The 19,332-nt window shown below is 39.7% G+C and overlaps 1 protein-coding gene across 2 annotated transcripts in view; it reads left to right on the forward strand.

Annotated features, from left to right (window-relative positions):
* Nucleotides 1–19,332, forward strand: part of LOC130930183 (phosphatase and actin regulator 1-like) — a 150,737-nt gene that overhangs the window by 125,467 nt on the left and 5,938 nt on the right. For both annotated transcript variants that reach the window (XM_057857948.1, XM_057857947.1), the window contains exons 7-11: nucleotides 1,381–1,537; nucleotides 10,473–10,528; nucleotides 11,375–11,436; nucleotides 15,050–15,190; nucleotides 18,994–19,070. In XM_057857948.1, the coding sequence (XP_057713931.1) occupies nucleotides 1,381–1,537; nucleotides 10,473–10,528; nucleotides 11,375–11,436; nucleotides 15,050–15,190; nucleotides 18,994–19,070 (493 nt within the window). The remainder of the gene's footprint in view (nucleotides 1–1,380; nucleotides 1,538–10,472; nucleotides 10,529–11,374; nucleotides 11,437–15,049; nucleotides 15,191–18,993; nucleotides 19,071–19,332) is intronic.

Consider the following 19,332-nt stretch of genomic DNA (forward strand, 5'->3'; position numbering starts at 1 on the left):
GCGTATCGAACGGTTCGATATTAAACCGAGTATTGTTGCATCCTTAGTACTTACCTTGTTTCGATCCAGAAACATGTATCACCAAGTGTAAAGGCACAGCTGTGAATGGCCATGGCCGGACTTTGCTTGGATTTTATGGTTGAAACATGTTCATTTCGCAAGGGGCGCGACGTGGAAGTCATAGACAAAAATGAGTGGTTAAGATTTTCGGATATTTAGCCTTTTGAATTTTTTTTCAATTTTTCTTTGTTTGGATTAATGAATTAAATCTAAAATATCGGGGAAAATGTCTCTGAAACGGACAATTTTAAAATAGTTCCGGGGGCATATTGCGCCATGAAACTGCTATGGAAGCATATAGAAATATTGTTCTATCAAACACAACAGTTCTTTTGTCTTAAAATACAGCATTTTATTTTAAAAGAGGGGGGCAAGAGCAGAAACTGCTTGTACAGCCTTGTGTCTGTTTTCCGCCATTTATATCTGAGGTGCTGTTTTGTCATGTGGCGATACAGTATGTACCTATAGCAGAATTACCAGTTGTTCCATCGTAGAAAATGTAGTTTTATCACATTTTGCTTCAATAATCCAGGCTGTCAAGACTTTTAGAATGACCTGCTAACTCTCAAAATACATTTGTGCTTTGACCTTAAATGCAGAAAACTAAAATTCATCTTATAAATGTGTCCACAACTGTGCCGTCGCCCGCAGGCACAAATTGTTCTGCTCATCTTGGCAATAACTGCTCAAGTGTGCAGAGCCTCTTGTGTATTTGGTGACATATTTGGTGTTTTTCACCTGAGTTCATCTTTATTTTTTGAAGGTTATGATGACAAAAAATCCCAAATCACATTTGGATGTGTGAATTTACTAGTTTTCACTGTGAGTGCGCGTGTTGGAGGGTGTGTATGTGACATTGAAGGAAAGATTGTGTCTCAAAGATAGTTTTTGTGTTTGTGTGAGAGAGGGGGGAAATGTGTGCATAAGTCAGAGAAAGATATTTACAGTTACGTGGTTGTTTTCCTGAGGGGTGAAAAAAAGCACACACATTAAATTCGGGGAGAGGTATTTTTTGGTTTCTGCAGCCAGAGATCAATTGAGATCTGGTGTCTAAGACAGTGGAGGCCACCTTTTGAAATAATATGGTAATGAAAAAAACCTTTACAACAAGACCTTCTGTGTCATTTGGAGGAGTGAAAACAATTCAACACTTTGAAAACCTTCGTAAAATATTTAAAGCACTCTGTGCCCTTCATGTTATTTACACATACATTATTTAGTGCTGTAGTAGTAAGCCTTTTCTATCCTTCGTTACTTTTGGCAATACCTTCTAAAGTACATTTGTATTCACACCTGAGGCCTTGCAATTTGTAATTTCAGGCACGCTTGCTCAGAAGGTGCTCCGCAAAGACTCGCTGGCCATCAAACTGAGCAACCGTCCATCTAAGAGGGAGCTGGAGGAGAAAAATATCCTGCCAGTGCAGACAGATGAGGAAAGGCTGGAGTCGAGGCAGCAGATTGGCACAAAACTCACCAGGTGAGGCATAACTGTGGTTGATGTCAGTGTTGGGCAGGTAACTGTGTTATTTGTTGAAAGGAAACGGGCAGTGTCATTGACAGCAGGAGATGTCCACTCCATTTGAACAGGGAGTGCGGGCAGTGAATGATCATGCTCCAGTGTCGTTGACAGGGATAGACATCCAGTCCATTTTTACTGGGAGAGACACTGTCAGCCCAACCAGTCAAAGCGGATTTAGCATCTATTGCCGTTAATGGCCGCCAGGGAATTGTGTTTTTGCGGAATTCCTATGACCAAAAAGGAAATATATATTGACATTAGAGCTGAAACGAATACTCGAGTAACTCGAGTTTAAAAATTGATCCGAGTAATTTTATTTGCCTCGAGAAATCGTTTAATTTTTGCCAGCTCATAGCAGCACGTTTTGCCCAGACTACTTTTAAAGCGGGACAACGTGCTGACGTCACGTCTGCAGAGGAAGAAGCAAGAATACCTGATTGCAGCCGACAGCCGCTACAAACTATGCCAACGTTTCTACAAACTACACCTGCGTGATGCTACGGTGGTAGCAGGTAGCGTCCGATGCGTCTCATAGATATCACATGTATAAGGAACTGGATGCGACATGACAGACTCGGCAGCGTTAGTAGATGTGTGAACTAGATGTGAAATGACAGACTTGCCGGCGTTAGTAAACAGCCGCCATCTTAAAGCAGTAGACTTCTCAGCGCTAATAAATAAGATTAACGTTTCTGTACCTTGCTAATATAACGTTAGCCCTGCTGAGAGCTAGGTTTCTATTAATTATGATCACTGTCGATGCGTGGCTAAGTGTCTTACATACAGGCTTTATTTAATCTGTAAAAACAAAGCGCTGTAGAGTGATGAGGGTGTAAAATAAAACATAAACATAGTAAAGCTAACTCTGTTTTAGCTCAGTAGTCATTGCTGAATAAAACACTTAGTAGCACTGGTGCCTAATGTGATCCAATACAGCAGGCATTTACCATTTATTTTGAACACTGCAAAAACTCAAAATCCTATCAGGACTTACAATTTAGACTAATTTAAACCTTAACTAGATCTTAGAAATAGCTTGACACGAATGGAAATTCAATTGAAACGTAGGGGAAAAAAACCTAACTTTTAAGTGATGTGTGTTATCAAGCATAAAGATAAATTTTAGGTAAGACGTACGTTTTTTTTTTTTATAAGATCTAGATTTTTTTTTTTAAGTGAAAGCTGTGAATTTGTTGTTTTTTTCCAATCACATCTGAGATGCAATTGTTGGCTGTTTTCAACAATGTACATCGAAAATAAAGACACTGATGGTGTGAAAGCGGTTCAATATTAGGTGAAATGTTTTGTTTTCTCATGTATATCCATAATTGCTCTTTACCTACTTTTAACGTTTACTCGATTAGTCGATAGAATTTTCAGTCGAATACTCGATTACTAAAATATTAAAATATTATATATTTTATATTCTAAAATATTATCTATAAGCTCCAGCCCTTATTGACATAAGACAGAATGTACAAGAATAATTATAAACAGGAACCCAAGTAACAATATAAAGAAACTATAAATTTAAATATAATTCCAAAACGACTTTTTAAAAACTTATGGTTCTAAAATGTGATTAGGATATTCGCTCAGAATGATCTTTTACAAACGTGACTGAATACTGTCTCAGAATGGAACTGTAGTGATTCATATAGCATCGTGTCAGGCTTTACAGTATTTTTTTCCTTCTGGATCTTGGATGCGCATCATAACACTGTAAGTCAACAACGGCAACATTTTGGAAACAGCATTCACTCTTCCTGTCTGCCAAAGTGAGCACTCTTGTCTTAATTTGGGCTGACAACACTTCAATTTCCTGTCCAACAGAGCCACTATAAAGCTGAGGCTTTTTTTCCGTCACAACCCCTTTCAAGCACTTCTTTATACCCTTTTATGTTTCCATTTCAACATCCGACAAGGATAAATTCTTTATCTTGCTGAAATGAGCCTCTTAAAATGGTGCTGACCTAATTTTGGCAACACGTCACTAGCTCATTTTTTTCCTTCTCTCATCTTCTCTCCGGTGCTAACACACATCACACTGAATCACCATACAGCATCTCTTCCCGACTCCTCCGCACCACGTAAAACCACCTCGACACCAGTAATTTACAACGACAGGAGAAGTCAGAAATATGCCTGCAAGAGAGGAATGGAAGGTTATCATCTGCAGATGCTGGCACACGAGTCACTGTTCCCCTCTGTGATTGGAATATGGTGCATGTTCCCAGAAGGCCTGCCTGTTTTCTTGTCATGTTTCCAGAAAATCTTTTCCTCCCTCTTTCCACCACTTTCACAGCATTGTGTCCTGGAAGGTCAGCTCTTTAATGCTAGCTTAAGCAGAATAGTTCATCATGAGAATGCTATTGCCTCTACTTTTAAGGACCTGAGAAAGTGGAAGACACTATAGGGATAACATTTGTATAAATAAGCATAATGTGCCAAATATTTACATTTTATTCTGCTATTAAACTTGTTTGGTGGATTGGATCAGAAATGAGGGAAAAAAGAAGCCCAAAACATACAGTGCTGGCCAAAAGTAATGGCACCCCTGCAATTCTGTCCGATAATGCTCAATTTCTCCCAGAAAATGATTGCAATTGCAAATGCAGTGTTAGTAATATCTTCATTTACAGGCATGAAAATCTCTCACCTTTCGGCGAAATTCGCCGTTTTGAAGTCAAAAAGGGCGACCTACGTGAATTGCGTAGATCCGAGGAGAAATTATTTGGGGGGGGGGGGTCGGGAGGTTTTATTTAATAATTATTATTGTTATCATCATGTGATTAACGTAGTACGTAAACTGAGCACTTAAGAACACAGTCAGCAAATCCTTCTAGATGCTTCGCTGACGAGAACCAATCATCGGTCCAAGCTGCGTTCCATTATTCCAAACGCGCGCACTCCTTACTGTACATGGAGTGCTCGGAGAGCCTTTGGTTGCATTGCAAAGCTGCGAAAACAAAAAACAGGCCTTATCCACACCGGGGCAGACCAGCGCGCAGCATACACACTTGCCTGTATTTGCCAGCAGATTGAATTTGGTGAGTAATGGTTTCAATCGTTTTCACATTTTGCGATATAAAAAAGTTACTGCCATTCGTTGCAGCTTGCGTTGAACACTGCCAGAGGTAGCCAAATCTCCCATGAAAAAAAATAGCTCTCGTTAAATTGGCGTCAAGCTTGTGTATTTTGCGGTAATATAAACGAAGAAACACACTGTTGAGTCAAATTAAGCGGCATGCTCTCGGACGGAGGGGGCGCCTCACATCGCTCCCGTCGTCCGCCGGAGACGCGTTATTTTCGGCTTGGATTTGAGCTGTCGGCCGGTGTCGGCACAACACCGGCCCGACGAGTGGTGGGAATGAGTCCTGCTTCTTAAAGCTTTTCAGAAATACAGTGATCCCTCGTTTTTCGCGGTTAATGGGGACCAGAACCCGCCGCAATAAGTGAAAACCGCGAAGTAGCGCCCCCCCCCCCCCCCCCCGCCCGTTTTTTTGTGCGTGTTCAATGCATTTATTCAGATTTTACATTGGAAAAAAAATACATATACATACATACATAAGACATGTTTTTTCACTTTTTTCACCAAAGTATCATTTATAAATGATTTTCAAGCACTTCAAAATGTAAGAATTATGGTAAGTTTTAAACATGTTACTGCCCCACCGAATTATTTTTAAACAAGAATAAAGTAGTTAGAAAATGCTTGCCTTTATTAAAATCTTCATAGTGAGTCTACTCAAACCCTCTCAGGCTTTGGTAAACTGTGATTGGCACATGTGCAAAGTTTTTCTTTTTATATATATTTTTTTGTTTGAAGCAACTTATTTGATTGAATAATAAAGACACAAATGTCCTAGCCAAAATGTGGCCAAAACACAAAACAACATTACTTCAATGGAAAAATTTGTTTCAATCAAGAAAAATAGTTTTCAAATGCTTTTTTGTCTCAAATTTATTTTTGCAATCAAAAACAATTTTTTTTTTATTGAAGTGACTTTTTGGGGATTAAAAGTACATACTGTATTTTGATTGAAGCAACTTTGTTTTTGATAGAAGTAACTTTGTTTTTTGATTCAATAATAAAAACACAAATCTACCTCCATCGTTATTGAGAGCGAAAGAAATTAAGAAAGCTTTAAAACTAAAAGCCACCGGGGAGTCTGTTTTTTTGTTTTTTTTTTAAATATTTATATTTCATTACATAGACATGCGTCGTAGGGAAGGGAGATTGAGGGATAAAAAAAGGACTTAGATGAGGCTGCTAAAGGCAGTGGATACCTCATCAGCTGGGTGAATAGCAGACCTGGTAAGAACAAGTTTGCAAGGATAGTCGGGTATTAAATACAATTATAAACACAATGTTATTTTTCTATAAGATTTTTATGTCATTGCTTTATTAATCATTAGGTGCTAGAGTTGTTAAGTATGGATAATAATGAAATAATAGTTTTAAGAAAACTGTGCTGTTGGTGGCTCAGTGACCATCTGATGTAATTTGTTCTCAGATGAACAAGTTGAGGAAGGAAGTTTTGATGCAGAGGTTGAAGGAAGAAAAGAGGCAGACTGACTGAGTCACAGCCAGAATGACAGTTTTGATTTCTATTCACTGTTGCCCCCTCCCAATTAAAGTATGTCACAGTCGCAGCCAATTATTGTCTAAAGCTGGTTAAAATTGAAGTTATGTTGTTTTAAGGTGTATTACGGTAAATACTTGTTCATGTGCCCCTTTTGATCTACGAGCACCCACCCCTCCACCGGTCTCTGCACGGCCCTGCTGAAACACAGTGTGGGTCGACAGAGCTCAATATTTTGTTGGGGTGTACAGTGTACTGGAACATATTTCCTTCACACCCTTCTCACTTTTTTAACCCCTGACCCATTTTCATGCCTGCATTTATTTTGCTTGCAATGAACAAACACAAAAGAGAATTTAAAAAAAATATCATTATCATTTTACACAAAACTCCAAAACTGGGCCAGACAAAAGTATTGGCACTCTCAGCCTAATACTTGGTAGCACAACCTTTAGACGAAATAACTGCAAACAACCGCTTCTGCTATCCAACAATGAGTTACTGACAATGCTCTGCTGGAATTTTAGACCATTCTTCTTTGGCCAACTGCTCCAGGTCTCTGAGATTTGAAGTGTGCCTTCTCCAAACTGCCATTTTCAGATTTCTCCACAGGTGTTGTATGGGATTCAGGTCTGGAGTCATTGCTGGCCACTTTAGACGTCTGCAATGCTTTTTCTCATACCATTTTCTAGTGCTTTTTGAAGTGTGTTTTGGGTCATTGTCCTGCTGGAAGACCCATGACCTCTGAGGGAGACCCAGTTTTCTCCCACTGGGCCCTACATTATGCTGCAAAATTTGTTGGTAGTCTTCAGACTTCATAATGCCATGCACATGGTCAACCAGTCCAGTGCCAGAGATAGCAAAGCAACCCCAAAACATCAGGGAACCTTCGCCATGTTTGACTGTGGTGACAGTGTTCTTTTCTTTGAAGGCCTGTTTTTTTTTTTTTTTCCTGTAAACTCCATGTTGATGCGTTTTCCCAAAAAGTTGTACTTTTATCTCATCTGACCAGAAAACATTCTTCCATAACGTTTTTGGCTTTCTCAAGTAAGCTTTGGCAAACTCCAGCCTGACTTTTTTATGTCTCTGCGTCAGAAGTGGGGTCTTCATGGGTATCCTACCAAAGAGTCCCTTTTTAATTCAGACGTCGACGGACAGTACGGGTTGCCACTGTGCTACCCTTGGACTGCAGGACAGCTTCAACTTGTTTGGATGTTCAGCGAGGTTCTTTATCCACCATCCGCATATTCTTTCATTGAAATCTCTCGTCAATTTTTCTTTCCCGTCCACATGTAGGGAGGTTAGTCACAGTGCCATGGGCTTTACACTTATTTATGACACTGCGCAAGGTAGACACAGGAACATTAAATTTTTTGGAGATGGACTTGTAGCCATGAGATTGCCCATGCTTCCTCACAATTTTGCTTCTCAAGTCCTTAAACCGTTCTTTGGTCTTCTTTCTTTTCTCCATGCTCAATGTGGTACACACAAGGACAAAGGACAGAGGTTGAGTCAACTTTAATCCATTTTAACTGTCAGCAAGTGTGATTTAGTTACTGCCACCACCTGTTATGTGCCAAAGGTAAATACCAGTTGCTGTTAATAACACAAATTAGAGAAGCATCACGTGATTTTTGAAAGGATGCCAATACTCGCCTGGCCAATTTTTGGAGTTTTGTGTAAAATTATAATGATTCAATTTTTTTCCCATTCTCTTTTGTGTTTTTCCATTCCAGGCAAAATAAATGAAGATATTACTACCAAAGCATTTGTAATTTCAATCATTTTCTGGGAGAAATTGAGCATTATCTGACAGAACTGCAGGGGTGCGAATACTTTTAGCCAGCAGTGTTTTGCCAATTCAATTATTGCTGCGTAGGCGTTGATCAGCATGGCACATCTTGACTTAATATTTGCCTACTCTTCAGTTTCAGTTTCAGTTTATTCGCACATCAACAAATACAGTACATGATCATACGCTAGCAGTTCACATGTTAAGGTGGGCGAATCGGACACTCCAAAGAAGCTATTCAAAGCTTTTAGCAGGGGCCCAGTTAGACAAAACACACATACACACATGCACACACACACAATTAACTGTGGGCAATTTCAAAATTTTGGTTACATTGGATTTGATAAGAGACACCAGTAGTATTATTCAAAGAATCAGCATATTATATATACATTGCTCGGAGATGAGTTTTGAGTTTTTTCTTAAAGATGGAGATGGAGTGTGACATTTTAAGTGTTTCATCCAGTTCATTCCAAATCTGTGGTCCTTTGCACACAATGCTAAAACTTGTACACTTTAGCCTTCGTTTTTTTCCTGTGATTTGATGTTTTCTTCTGGTAGTGTATGTGTGTTGAGGAGTACAGACTGGGACGAGGTCACCTAATTTATAATTTAGTCTATAGATAATCTTATACATTACACAAGCATTTTGGTAATAGTTGTGGTCTTTAAGCCTCAGGAGGTGGTGGCGGTGAAAAATTATTTTAGTTGGAGCATTAAACTCAGACCATGTTAGGGCACGTATAACTTTTTTCTGTAGTATTTCAAGCTTTTTTAAATAAGTTGGATATGTGTTGCACCATATGACATTACAGTATTGTAAGTGTGGTTCAAATAAAGATTTATACAAAATGAGAAATGCAGAGAGTGGGAGATAGTGTCTCAGTTTAAAGAAAAGAGCAGCATATCTTGACAGTTTATGTGTAATTTCATCAATATGTTTTCTAAAATTAAGGCACTCATCAATATGGACTCCCAAAAATTTTGTAGAGTCGACCCTTTCAATGTTTTCTCCGTTTATGTTTAGGCAGATTTGTTTAGTGGCTTGTTTTTTATGGGAGCGAAACACAATGTAATTTGTTTTATTGATATTTAGAGATAGTTTATTACATTTTAACCATGTATCTATTTTCTTTAATTCACTATTTATGATTTGCTCAAGTGCAGTTGGATTTTTATGGGAAAAAAACAAATTTGTATCATCAGCAAATATTACCTTATGTAAAACGGACGTGGAGTTAACAAAATCATTAATGTACAGGTTGAAGAGGAGCGGCCCTAAGATGGAGCCCTGGGGGACTCCATGTTTGATGACTTTGTATGATGATTTAGAATTGTTAATGTTGACATACTGATGTCGTCCAGACAGATAACTGCGGAACCAGTCTAGTGCTAAGCCTCTAATCCCATAATGCTGCAGTTTATTGATGAGTATTTCAGTGTTAATGGTGTCAAATGCTTTGGATAGGTCTAAAAAAATGCCAACTCCAAAGTCACCTTTGTCGATTGCATCATAGACTTTTTTCTGTTAAGTCAAGTATTGCCATATATGTAGTATTTTCTTTTCTGAATCCATATTGTGATGGGACAATGATGTTTAGTTTGTCTAGATAATTATTGAGTTTGTTATGGACTACTCGTTCTAAAACCTTGGAGAGGGTAGGCAGAATTGATATTGGCCGGTAATTGCTCAGATCATTTTTATTCCCAGATTTAAAGATTGGTATGATTCGTGCAATTTTTGCGATTTGGGGCACCACTCCAGAGAGCAGAGACAGATTGATGCAGTGGGTTAGAGGTGCAGTGATAATGTTGGAGATGCTTTTCAGAATTTTATTGGATATTCCATCTGCTCCAGATGAGTTTGAGTTCTTCATATTCTTGATTATTTTATGTACTTCACCACAGTTAGTTGGGTTCAGAAAAAAACGAGCCCAGGTAGTTACCTGATAAACAGTCTCGAAAGGAGGCATTTTGAGGCTGACTGATTTTACTAGAGCCTCTTGTTCCCTAAAGAAGCACAAATCTGTGGATTTCAGGATTCTGTTCAAGTGTCTTTGTGAAGTCAATTCTTTTGCCTATCTGGATGTATGTCGCGAGTCTGAAGGTTTTAAGAAAATCAGCTGTTTTTTCCTGATGCGGCTATCGTCAGGATACACTTCAATACCGGGCTGGTACATCCAGATGGCTCTCATTCATAATGAGGTGGTGACAATCAATCCAGTGCCTGCTGACTGCTCTACAGCAGCAGGGCTCTGACACAGTTGCTATATTAAGAATCTCCAGCGACTGTTTTTTGGTAAATTTAGTCACTTCAACAGCTTATAAATTTAAAGCAACCTCAGAATATGCATTTTATGAAAATGTGTTTCTATGAAGAGGACTAAATATTTTTGTAGACTGTTCTTGTAGGCAATTCTGCATCATCATCTGTTTGATGGAACATCTGCTATGTCCAATGTACCAAACTTTAAATATTGTCCTAACAGTTACTTTTTGGTGCATTTCTCACCAGGCGCTTGAGTCAAAGGCCGACAGCGGAAGAGCTGGAGCAGAGGAACATCCTCAAACGTGAGCATTTATACTTTTCATTTCATCAGTTGTTTAATTATCCATTTTAATGATAAAATGCCTTGTGTGAACGAGCTCGTTGTCCTTCACATTATTCCATCTCAACTTGACGTTTAATGTTGGGAAAGGCAAGCTGCAATCCCCAAGGAACCCAGGCCCGGCAAGATTGCATTCTTAGCTGAGGCGCACGCGAAAGCCATATCAGAGAGGCGCAGCTCTGTTGCCGGGGTCTCTGTGACTTTCACATCAAAGTGTGATTTACCAACACTTCCTGCTCGGCCCGAAGGCTCGGCAGACAAGACGACACAAGAAAAAAAAAAATCAAGAATTTATGAGCAAAGCATCACAGCCTCCTCTATAACTCTCACGCATGAGGTTAAATCAAACTCATAGATTTAACAAACAAGGATGCCTTGCCTCGTAATCAGTCAGTTACTATTTTAAGTTATTGGCTGGCATTGAGGGTGATATACATCCATCCGACCCATTTAAACTGGGATGGCTGCTCCAATGTATCAGTACAAAACATGCATAAAAATGCTAACATGCTTACACATGTATCCATTTTTATGATCAGTGATTTCTGTTTAAATCCAATTGGCTAATCATGCAATCATGAACATTCACCGTAGGGAAAACTTGAGAGAACAAAGCAACAGCGCTCCCTTGATGTGCATCACTAATGTTATTAAACAGTCGATGATGAAAGCTATTTGAGTCTACACAAGCAGATTCACTCTTAGTTTAGCATTGCTCTCTCTCTAATTGGCCGCATTATGCGGAGCGTGTGTCGGTTTCTCTCGTGAGTAATTGCACAGCTACAGTAATGCTCTTCCTTCTCCGCAGCTCGCAATGAGCAAGAAGAAATCGAAGAGAAGCGGGAGATAAAGCGAAGGCTGTCTCGAAAGGTGAGTCAACATAACACACCGCGATACAACACAACAAATCGTAGGCAGGAAGTCGTCGCGTGCTCCTCTATGTCCTTGTCGCCTTCGGACCCGGCGGCGTCTGCTGCCAAAACCTTCGTACCCCGTAGAGAGGTGTCGAATGTGCTCCTGTCGTTTCAATTAAGCAACACTTCATGTACCCCTGCAGGCGTCACACTCTTGGAAAAAAAAATTCTTACATCTGCCGCGCTATATTTTATCGTGTTATTCCAGCGGCACCTCCAAAGTCAACCCCTCAGTGAGAGTGGTCCAAATAGGTATTCTGTTCAGATTGTTCTTATGAAATGTGCCTCAAAAAACTGAATTATAGTTAGGATAATTTTTGTTGTCATGTGATACTTCAGTCCTGTCAGGATGCCTTATTTCACATACAGTGGTATGAAAAGGTATCTGAACATTTTGGAATTTCTCACCTTTCTGCACAAAATCACTTGCCTGGAACTCCAGACTCACCACTGTTCCAGCGATAGTCCAACCGTTCTGCGGATTAAATTCCCCTGTTCGCAAAAGGGCACTTGGACACTCCACAGACATTTTGGCAAAATATTTTGTGGACCAAAGTTGAATTGTTTTGGAGTAACATACAATGTCATGTGTGGAGCAAAAATGGAACAGCTCATCCTCATCCTCACCGTGAAGCATGGTGGAGGAAGCATCAAGATTTGGAGCTGTTTTGCTACATCATGGCCTGGACAACTTGCAATCATTATGAAAGAATGAATTCAAAAGTTTATCAGGATTTTTTTTTTCAGGAAAAAAAACTATTATCAGGATGTTTGCAGGAAAACCTGAGGCCATTTGTCAGACAGTTGAAGCTAAAAGAGGATGGATGCTGCAACAATGATCCAAAACACAGAAGTAAATCAATTTCAGAATTGTTTCAGAAGAACAAAATACACATTCTGGAGTGGCCAAGTCAAAGTCCAGACTTGAATCCCATTGAAATGCTGTGGCATGACCTAAAGCAGGGGTGGGCAAACTATTCCACAAAGGGCCGCAGTGGGTGCGGGATTTTGTTCCAACCCATCATGAGGCTAGCCTTTAACCAATCTGGTGTCTTACAAGTAAGCCTGTCGCAATATGCAATAATTCCATTTATCGCGCGATAAATTAAAATGAAGGCGGTAATTTTCCCGCTGCGATTTATCGCCTCGCGTGCACGTGCGTGCGTGCGCGCGTGCGGCTGACGTGCTGTTAAAAGTTCGTTACCAACTGCGCAAAATGCATCTTCCTTCCAGGTCTGGCAAAAACTAGCGCTGGAGCCAATCGTTCCCATTATATCCTATTGTTCAACGTATGCCGGCCGCGTCAGTGCTCCGGAGTGACTGTGGACCATCTACGGCGCGCCGGTGTTGTTGACGTGTGGGAGCTCCCATCAGGAGTGACATTTTACGCGGGCCGGCTATTTTTTGGCACAACGCCGGATATTTACAACGAAGTCCGCCAAAACATTGTTACCGACTTGGCTGCTACGAACAACCTCGCTTTGACACCAAACAGCTGAGTGAAATTAAGAGCGCTGTGCTTCAAACTCGTCCTGTTTATAAAAGTCTGGTGTTGTGTAGTAATGAGCAGACGTGACCTCAGCGGTGCTTGCTAACTTTTTTAATGCGCCCACACACTAGATATCATGAAATGGCAAACTAGATGTGCTACGTCCCATGCCATTGGCTACGTGAGCCCAGAGTGATTATGGGACACGTAGTCCATATACTACATAGATGAATTCTAATCTGTCATGAGTGAATGTAAGTTAAGAAGGCCAAATCAATCCATACCAGTGACTATAGATAATGTTGCAAATATTGTTAATTCAGTACGTGACACAGATGGATTCGGACCACAAATAGGATGTCTTGCTCATTCATGTAGTAAACCTAGCTGCTAAGAGAGCTGTAGCAGTCAACAGTGTGCCCTGCCTCACTTTACAAACAGTAAAGATTGTTCTCAGCACTTTTATACAAACTTTTTTCAGATCAGTAAGAAGTAAGCACATAAATATTAAACACTAAAATGCATGTTTATGTGATGCCAATTTAATTTTTGCTCGTTAGAAGAAAAAAATAAATAAATAAATAAAAATAAAAAAATTTTTTTTTTAATTTTTTTAGCATTAAATGTATTGAATCGGATCAAAAATCGTGTCCCTCGTATCAAAAATTGTACCGAACTGTGACATAACTGTATTGTTGCATCCCTATGGAACACCGCTGCAGAGGCTATGACGGAAAAAGTTTTCATTTGCCTAAATGCTTAAGTTATTAAGTGCAATTTTTTTTTTTAAACACATTTTATTTATTCTGTGTTTCTGTGCGGTATCAATATTGTTGTTTTTTTTACTTAAGAGGCATGGTCTATTGTTTTTAGTGATTTCTTAAAAAGTATTTTTGAATTTAGTCAATATTTATCGCGTTTAAATGGGTGTACTTGATCTATTAATATATAATGTATTCTCACTGTGTTATTGTAAATTAGTTTTTAAAAAATTGGGGGAGGCGCAATAATATCGCATATCGCAATTTATGAGAATAATTATCGCACACTAAAATTTGTTATCGCGACAGGTCTACTTACAAGTGCAATCAGTTGATTGCAATCAGGTGCTTGTTTCTGCTCAAACCTCATTGGTTTTAACTGTCTGTGCTGAATCAGCTGGAACAAAGACCAGGACCCACTTCGGCCCTCGAGGACCAGTTTGCCCACCCCTGACCTAAAGACAGCAATTAATGCCAGAGATCCCAGGAATCTGACTGAACTACAGAAGTCTTGTAGAGAAGAAGGGGCCAAGATTAGTCCTGATCGATGTGCCAGACTGATCTGCAGCTACAGGAAGCGTCTTGTTGAACTTATTGCTCCCAAAGGGGGGCCCACAAAATATTAAATGTGATGGTTCACTTATTTTCCCCCCCTCTGTCATTTTTTGCATACTAGCCTCATTGAAGTATGACAACCTATAAATGTTTGAGTGGTTTTAGTTAAAGCGGGCAGTTTTTTCATCTGTGTGATTTTAACAAAGATCAGATAGCATTTGATGGTGATTTTATGCAGAAATGTGAGAAATCCCAAAAGGTTCAGATACTTTTTCATACCACTGTACTATATCACGCCTGGTGAGCTTTTTGTTCTAAATGAACCCCCCTCCCCCCCCCCCCCCAAAAAAAATCATGACCTCCGATAGATAATACTCTTTGCAGCAACATGAAAGAGCTAAGACCTTTCATACCACTGTACTATATCACGCCTGGTGAGCTTTTTGTTCTAAATGAACCCCCCCCCCCCCCCAAAAAAAAAATCATGACCTCCGATAGATAATACTCTTTGCAGCAACATGAAAGAGCTAAGACCCTTAACCCTCTCAACACTGCGCGTCAAATGCAACGACATTTTGTTCTGTATTGACTTGTGCATACCAGAATGACAAAGTTTGTCTCGATCTCTCAATCAATAAATTAATCTATCTTGATTGATTTATCTCCATCCAATCAGAAACTGCGTATGGTTTGTGGTCATACACGGCTATGAAAAATATTATGAAAGCGCAGCGCATTTTTTAATCCAGCTGTTGTTGTTCTAGCTGAGCCAGAGGCCAACAGTGGAAGAGCTGAGACAGGCCAAAATTCTCATCCGTTTCAGTGACTACGTGGAGGTCTCCGACGCGCAGGACTACGACCGGCGGGCGGATAAGCCCTGGACCCGTCTCACCGCAGCTGACAAGGTCAGTAGTGTTTTACGTTTATCATTGGTTGCCACTGATTACGATTTACGTCAAATCTGTTTCACGTAGGAGGGGCTTGCACTGAATGAGCATCTTTTAGTACCGTTAACAGCGATTGACGTCCAGGCCATTTAAACTGGGTGTCAACCCTTCCAGTCAAAAGGAATTCCATCAATGGTAGTCAATGACATATTAAGCATTTATTATTTCTATACAAAATAAAAGTTTCCAGATCTTGAGTCAGGCCCATATATTTGCTGGGCCACAGGCAAGTCTGGCTTTCATTACCATGACAATCAGGGGGCAGAGCCTGAGTTTGAGCCAAGGCACACACACACACTACTCATAAAAAGTTTAGAATACTTAGCTTTGCTCTTCTAACATTTTCCGAAATAGGTATATAAGAGTTTCTCAGTTGTGTTATTTCAAACTAGACACTTTAGGAAATAAACAGCCACAAGTGTTTATGCTGTGTCCTCACCTTCTTCTCTTCCCCTTGCTGGCCCCCTTCCTTTGCCTTCCCTTTGGCTTGTGCGCCTTTTGAGAATGCGAGATCACACCTGAGGACCACTCGCAGAAATCACAGGGGCTCTGACTGTTTTGATTATGCAATCGCTACCGTTACGTAAGGGAGTAATCGGACAAGCGGGGATGCGGGACGGCGAGCTGCAAGTGCTGCGCTGCTGACATGCCTACTTCCCGTTACCAACATCAAAGGCGCATTTTAATATTTTGCCTCGCTCTTAAAGGAACTCATTGCCTATGTTTGCTCCATTTTGATAAGGAGTAATAACTTGATTGTAAATTGAAATGTTTTTTTCTAAAGTAACGCAAAATACATTGAATATGAAAATATTTTAAAATATCACTTTTTTTTTTTTTTTACAGGTTTTACAAAGTTTGTGTGCACTGAGGCTTTCTACTGAAACATTTTTTAACCAGAACATACTCTACATGTGAATGAAAACTGATCACTATGTAATGGTTCAAATTTAAGTTTCAATTTCTTTACCACAAAAGTATCATTTTCATAAATTTTACTGCTTCACCAATAGAAAAAGCAAACGCCTATTTTTAATGTTTATTAACTTGCTTGAATGTTGACAGAAATACAGTTGTTCTAGTTTTTTTGCCGGTTTACTAATGTTATTAAACTTGTACAAACCTGTTTACATTTAACACTACGAGCTCTGTATACATGGTAGGATAGAAAGTAGTACATTAGCAATGACTTCAGCAATCGTCAAACTTGACTCCATTTTTGTTTAATAATGATCCCTACTAAAATGGCATCATCATATCTATCACTCAGGGACACTCACACCAAACGTCAAATAGAAGTACTGTACAGTAAGATAGTATCAGTCACAATAGATGACGCTGAATTAAAAAGAATGTATGCTTGCATCACAGTGCCCCCTGCCGGAGAGATTTTTGTACTTCCGTGGTTGGGGGAAAGTTTTTTCAAAACTATTACGCGCACTGCTGAGGGTCAATGACACCAAAATATTTATGGATGCATTTGTAATAAATATGACGACCACATTTAAAGGGCTTTGCTACAATATATTGACACGGCAAAAAAAAAAGTTGGCATTACTCTTTTTATAGTGGGCAAAGCTTTTTTGTTCTCCCAACATCAAATTGTATTATTGGTTTGAACCACTAAGGTTAGATTTACTGTAAAGGTTCAAATACTCATTTCTAACGTATGTGTTATTTTTTATTCGCTGTGCGAATTTCAAGTAACTAGGGGTGCAACGGTTCAGTTAGCCCACGGTTTGGTTTGAACCTTGGTTTTGGGATCACGGTTTCGGTTTGCTTTTTGCATTTTTTATTTTTAACTGCCTTTATTTTGCTTTTAAGAAAATGAAATAAACACTTAAAATGTAAACATGTTCGACTGTTAAAATGCCTCTTAGCTCTTTGGCTAGTTTAGTGACTGACTACTGAAATACACACACAGTAGTGAAAAAGTTACTTGGAAAAGTAACTGGTGTTACCTTTCATGTTTTTTTTCCCCCCCTCTTTTTTCAAAAAAAAAAAAGTTGCCTTTGCTATGTTTGGAGGTCATTTAATGTTCTGAATCAACCCTTGAAGTTGATAAAATTGCTCCCGTTTTGCATTAGTTCCCTTCTGTGTACTTTTGACGTGAAAATTTTAAAACTGTTTCATCATTTAAAGATAGACTCAAGTCAAGATTTTGCCGATTTAGGAGTATTTTAGAGAAAAAAGTTAATTAGGTTCACTAGGAAGGTTCACTACAACAGAGCCTTTCTGAGACGTTTACTGCTCTAAAATGGCGGCTGTTTACTAACGCTACCGAGTCTGTCATTTCGCATGTAGTTCTATATGCATGAGATATCTAGGCGTAGGTTGTAGGCTGTCGGCTACAGTCAGGAAATATTGGAGGCACCTAGCCTAGCATCGCGTTTGCTACAGTGTCACAACAAACACTCTTCCCTCTCCGTGCGTCTGACTTTTCTCACGTCATTCAACCAACATGTTAAGGAACGGAGGAAAAAAAAACGTAATGCACAAAAAACGTACAGAATTTGAACGTAACGTACGGCGTACACATTTAAAAATCAGTGCTCACTTGTACATATTACGCTGAGACCGTACAACTTGACAGTTATGAATTATAGTGGACTGTCACATTTAGGTAGTAGCACTCTGTAGCACGGGACGTCCAACTATTAGTGGTCATGGCGAAACTATGTGCTTTAGCGAAGTCATCTTCGATGGCTTTGCGTGACATTTCATAAATGTCGGGGAGTACGTTGTTGGAGAAATATGTGCGCGAGGAAACAATGTAACGCGTGTCAAGCGTTGCAAATAAATCAACGAAGCCTGCCGTGTGTTTTCACTGGTGTCATCTCCGGGGTTGTCCTGCTCTGACAAAGTGAATCTGTGGGTGATGCCGGCTTAGGTGGCGGAGTCATGTTATAAGTGTTGCCATTAGCATAGGGAACAAGCGCTGAGCAATGCTTGCAAATTGTTTTGTTTTTTTTCCAATATTTTCTCTCCCTCCTATTTTCCCTCCCACCGCATTGTAGTCCACGGGGAAAACGAAATGTTGCCACAACGCAGATTTGAAAGAAGCCAGTGCTTCCTCAAAATTTGGTCTCTCCACTCCTCCGCTCGCCATAGCTTTTTGTTTTCTTTCTTGTTTAACTTTCACTTCGCTCGAAAGCGAGAGAGGGCGTTACTCGGCTTCTATTACACAGGTGTTTGACAGCGATCGGACATCTACTTGCGGCGGGGCGGGAATTTCTCCACAGCTGTGCTTCACGTCGCACACAGAGCTCGAACAATTCATTCCACAAGTGTTCGGAATAAATTAATTGCAAAACCGAAAAGCCGCGTTTCATAAAGGTGTATCGAACCGTACAGGGCGAACCGTATGGTTCGGCTTTGAACCGCAAACCGTTGCACCACTACAAGTAACACACATCTGTTATTGCTTTATTTAAACATGGGGAAAACGAAATGATTTATTAAGATTTCAAAAGTAGATCCTATGCCTTTTTTTCTTTTAATCTTCAATCTTCATGCTGCCTTATCTCAGATGTGCCACTTGAAAGCCCCCCAAAATATGAATTGTCAATGGATGTATCCTTAAATCTAGCCTGCTGTGCTTTTCTGAAGATGAAAGCACACCAGGCTGTCAGGCTAGATTTGTCCTTTTTTTTCCTTTTCAATAAAATATTTCCACATCCTAAATTGGAATTTACCACTAAACAAGAAAACGTCTACTGTGCATCTCAAGTCTCTTTTTTTTGTGGATGTATCATTTGCAGGCAGCTATACGAAAAGAGCTCAACGACTTTAAAAGCAACGAGATGGAAGTGCACGAGTCCAGTCGTCATTTAACCAGGTAATGGGTACTTTCTTCTAAATGAAGCTTCTGTGCAGTCATTTAACCACGCAAATAAACACCTGACTTCTAGTATTGGGATTTTTCTACTGTTATTTAACTAACTACAGTACATTGGCTCATTTGGTAAATTGATGCAGCAGACAAAGGCGTAGGTTTGGTCTCAATATTGGTAGGGACGATATAACGGCACAACCTGCATGTACATTTTTCGCTGTGGACGGGACATTATTAAAACCAAACAGATTGGGTGAACGGGGGT

The sequence above is a fragment of the Corythoichthys intestinalis genome, chromosome 14, assembly GCF_030265065.1.
Source record: "Corythoichthys intestinalis isolate RoL2023-P3 chromosome 14, ASM3026506v1, whole genome shotgun sequence".
Classification (NCBI taxonomy): domain Eukaryota; kingdom Metazoa; phylum Chordata; class Actinopteri; order Syngnathiformes; family Syngnathidae; genus Corythoichthys; species Corythoichthys intestinalis.